General features: G+C 37.3%; 2 protein-coding genes across 2 annotated transcripts in view; both read left to right on the forward strand.

The window, feature by feature from the left end:
* Positions 1-1,905, forward strand: part of LOC111615162 (low-density lipoprotein receptor-related protein 2-like) — a 23,778-nt gene extending 21,873 nt beyond the window's left edge. Inside the window, 1 exon segment of the mRNA XM_023356561.1 lies at positions 1,632-1,905. Within this exon segment, the coding sequence (XP_023212329.1) occupies positions 1,632-1,905 (274 nt within the window).
* Positions 1,906-2,028: 123 nt separating this feature from the next.
* LOC111615161 (low-density lipoprotein receptor-related protein 2-like) lies at positions 2,029-2,824 on the forward strand. The gene is made up of 4 exons (XM_023356560.1): positions 2,029-2,105; positions 2,231-2,353; positions 2,419-2,583; positions 2,657-2,824. Exons 1-4 carry the CDS (start codon positions 2,099-2,101, stop codon positions 2,749-2,751), a joined length of 390 nt encoding a protein of 129 aa, XP_023212328.1. The 5' UTR covers positions 2,029-2,098; the 3' UTR covers positions 2,752-2,824.
* Positions 2,825-4,184: the final 1,360 nt, after the last annotated feature.

The following is a 4,184-nucleotide window of genomic DNA, read 5'->3' on the forward strand; positions in this document are numbered from 1 at the left end:
TTGCAATGCTGGAAGAATTACTAAATAAAGCTGGAGTTGTGACTCAAAGGATTATAGACTCAAATTTGGGGAAAGGAGAGAAAGGTTAAATAGAACTTCTGTTATGCAAATATTGACCCTTAATTTTCCAACCTTTCTCACTTCTTTATCTTTTGTCCTATAATCCTTTGAGTCACAACTCCAGCTTTATTTAGTATTCCTTCCAGCATTGCAAGATTTGGCTACATTTTTTTTTAGTTTGACATAAAAAAATATCATTTGGCACTATGGCTACATATTATTTAAATAAAAATGCACGAAACACCATTTTAGAGACCCAAATAAAACATATTTGTGTTTTTCATTAAAAGGGAGAATCTATTTCTAAGTAAAAATTGAAAGTGTCTGAGAAGTAAAGTTTTAAAACTTATTATTATAATCTAGACATGTTAATCCTTAAATATACAAGTATGATTAAGGGCCACAAGTATATATTATATATACTTGGAAGGTTGGACACCCCTGGTTTACACTGTCGTACAAATGACTATAAATGAATGAAACGAACACTAACTGAAACAAAATATTGTTTGCATCATACTAAGTTAGAACCTTTTAACCAATCACTAGAGTTTGGCAAAAGTTGAGATATTCTCAACTCCTAACGAACCTAGCTTAAAGCTCGGCCTATAATTTCAGATATTTTATCAAAAAACTGAATAAAATACAGTTTGAATATTTTTATATGTGCAAAATAAGTTGTCTATATATGCCTGGCTGACATGATGGGCATTTGTCATTCTTGGAGAGTGCAAAAAGGTTTTTATTGCATATGATTGCTTACCCTATGCCTCACACAAGTGTACCCAACTCAAACCAATAGAGAGTTGCAATGGTTTTGAGACCCGGCCAAGGTTGCCCAGGAGCATGATGTCAAGAGAAGGCCAATATTAATATTAATATTTAGCTTTAATCACAAGACATCATACCAGAACATATACCACCAGGAACAGTCTTTAGAGCTCTTGGCCAAGTCAAGACAGACCATACACTGTGGGCTATACAATGTATGCCTTTATGTCAGGAAATTTGTGGTTTGTATACATCTTATCTTCTCTCATAGGAGACAGTATCATTTGTGGAGTCAAGACAATCAAGGTCATATTCTCATTGTCATTTCATCTGGAGAGAACAGGGAACCCGTTATCTCCCTTCCAACATTAGAAAATGAGACATCTTAGAAGGTGGCTTGTTATTTGTGTGTAAAGGCATTCACACTCCATGTGTTTGAGATACGAACATTGAATGCTCTACAGTACAGAGATGATGTCAGACTTTCTCAGGAAGTTGTCGTTCCATAATTTTAGTTGATTTTGATAAACATCTGGCCTTCTTAATAATGTCTGTTTATACTTCATACTTAGTTTAGATACATTAAACTCTGCTTGGGGGTGCCAACATACTCATCTTGTTACTGCTATATAGTCAGCATATATTAATCTTTACATAAAGAATGGGTTATAGTTTCTTTCTTTACACTCCTTGAGTTTGTTGTTACTTGTCACTAAACTTTCTGTAATGTTGCAGTACAAACAAATTGCACAATGTTAAATAAAATTTTTCTGCCAAACAATATAATTGTTGTATTTCAGGCTGATGTTCTGGACTGAGAGCAGTACGCTGCCAAAGATAGAGAGTGCGTGGATGGACGGAAACAAGCGGAAGACTCTGGCGGACGAAAAACTGGGCCATCCCACGGGTCTGACGGTGGATTATGCCCAAAATCACAGAATCTACTGGTGTGACACAAAGGAGAATGTCATAGAGTCGATGAATGTGGATGGATCCGATCGCAAAATCGTGCTCGGAGGAGGTGGGTCGTATGCCCTAACTTACTTTGTGGGTTCTATCCAGGACAGAATTTAATAAATTTTCCATTTCAAATTTACATCATCCTTCTGGCCTGGACATTTTTGAGGATCACATGTACTGGATTGAGAAGGATTCCGGAGAAATATATCACCAGGACAAATTTGGAAGGACTGTCAAAGTCCGCGCAAAACGGAGTTTGGAAGTAACACCCGCTGGCGTCAAGATATATCACCAGCAGAAATATAACATGTCGAGTGAGTTTGTATTCTGTCAGTATAAATACGTCCTTGTGAAATAATTTTGCAACATAGGGATCTGCATACTTACATGTAGATGATATTTTTTAGGAATTGTCTAATTTATTATCTCTCATATACAGTTACCAACAGATGTTCCACCACATCTTGCACTCATCTCTGCCTGTTGATTTTTCGAGGATACCAGTGTGCCTGTCCTGACGGCACTCTGTTCGAAGGAGGGAGCCTAGAATCCTGCAACGCAGGTATGTTTTTGCAAATTTTTTTTTTACCTCTAGCATTACTCGTCATTAAAATGTTTATTCAGCAGGATTTGAGAATCCCAAGCCCCAACCCGAGAGGTGTCTGTTCGAAAACAGAGGCTACTGCGAGTTGGCGGCGGGCAAAATAATCTGTAGATGTCCAGAAAATTTCGTGGGGGTACACTGCAGCGTGATGGTGCAGCAGGGTGCCATCAGCCTGGCCTCTCACAGTAGTAAGTATAGCGAGTATTACGATCCACTGTGAGGAATTTTACTTATTAAAATACTTTGCCATTGTCTTTCCAGATACTGCAGCCATTATCATCCCGATACTGGTCATATTGTTGATTTTGGTGACGGCCACGGGTCTTCTGTGTTTTTTCCGTCAGAAAAACTTGTAAATTATACTACTGGTGTGATGGATTTCTAAATGGTGAAAACCCATTGTTTTCACCATTTAGAAAGACATGTTTTGAAACTGTATTTTTCCTGATAGCATTTGTGCCATGTATTTACCTGATAGCAATAGTGGCCATGGAAATTGCATCGTCCATAAAATCCTATGGAGATGTCTTTATTTTTTAACGTATCATTTTATTGTAGATCAGGAAGAAACTGTAAAGATTGCATCCTCCATGATGTCATAGACAGGAGAACGCTTTTCATTAACTTGCAAAGTCCTAGTACTATATCATCCATTGGTATAAAAGCTGAATGCAAGATTTGTAATGTCATCTGTATAACATGGGCTTATAAGCNTTAAAGTATATTTTGCTATAAGAAACTGTAAAGATTGCATCCTCCATGATGTCATAGACAGGAGACCGCTTTTCATTAACTTGCAAAGTCCTAGTACTATATAATCCATTGGTATAAAAGCTGAATGCAAGATTTGTAATGTCATCTGTATAACATGGGCTTATAAGCTTATTGTCGTACCAAGCCATTACCATTGAGTAAACGGTTTAACTGCAGCTTATATGGATTAAACAGCACGCGGACTTCAGCATTTGAATCTGTTATGTTTTAGGATAAATTTAAAATTAACTTGCAAGAATCTGACAGTAGAACCGTACATTAGTAATAGAAAAGACAAGGTTTATAACAGGGATTGCTTGATTCAGAGAGTAAAGTTTCCGATTAGTCAAAAGATGTGGAGATGCATATCCAGCAAAGGCGTTGGAAAACTAAACTTTATAAATGGGTCTGTGAATGCAGAATACTAAAAAAATATCTTATCTATTAAGCTTGGAATTAGCATAATCCATCAATCCAGGTAGATTTTTGTGACAAAATNCAAGACGTTGCGTTGGTTGGCGCGTGCGACGTGAGTAGACGAAAGTCCTCTGTGATGTCGCCATCGTTACTTACACGGGCGTCTCTGTGAAAGAGACCCTGGCCTGTCGTAGCCTGAGCGAAAGTTTGGACGAAGACAAAGCGGAATCTACGTCGGTCGACTTGGCCATTCTCAGTCTGCCAACCGGAACGATCCGCCACGGAATGCTGATATCCGCGAAACGATGCGTTGACCTGCAGCATTAAAAATATACGATTTAAAAGTGCCGTGTTAATTAACAATTAATTATTATTATTATTAAAACGTTACGAAGTTAAATAATCATTTAGGAATATTTTGGTGTTTTATACGTACGAAATCTTTTTATAATTTCCCAATTTGAGTCCGACGGATGTTTATTTCGATTTGTATACTTTCAATACTTAACTTGTGTTATAAGACAGTACACTTTTAGCGGGCTGCAATTCGATGGTCCTCTTCGCGAGGGAAAAGATTATTTTGAAGTTAATCGTCTTTCTAAGCGGCAAATAAAAATTA

Source organism: Centruroides sculpturatus, unplaced genomic scaffold (genome assembly GCF_000671375.1).
Source record: "Centruroides sculpturatus isolate CEXI.00-Female unplaced genomic scaffold, Cexi_2.0 scaffold2399, whole genome shotgun sequence".
In the NCBI taxonomy this organism is placed as follows: Eukaryota; Metazoa; Arthropoda; class Arachnida; order Scorpiones; family Buthidae; genus Centruroides; species Centruroides sculpturatus.

Bases quoted from the DNA above. Each gene is read 5' to 3' on its own strand.
- LOC111615161 (XM_023356560.1), top strand. The intron at 2,354-2,418 runs GTATGTTTTTGC...TTTATTCAGCAG, and splicing joins CCTAGAATCCTGCAACGCAG to GATTTGAGAATCCCAAGCCC. The intron at 2,584-2,656 runs GTAAGTATAGCG...TTGTCTTTCCAG, and splicing joins CAGCCTGGCCTCTCACAGTA to ATACTGCAGCCATTATCATC.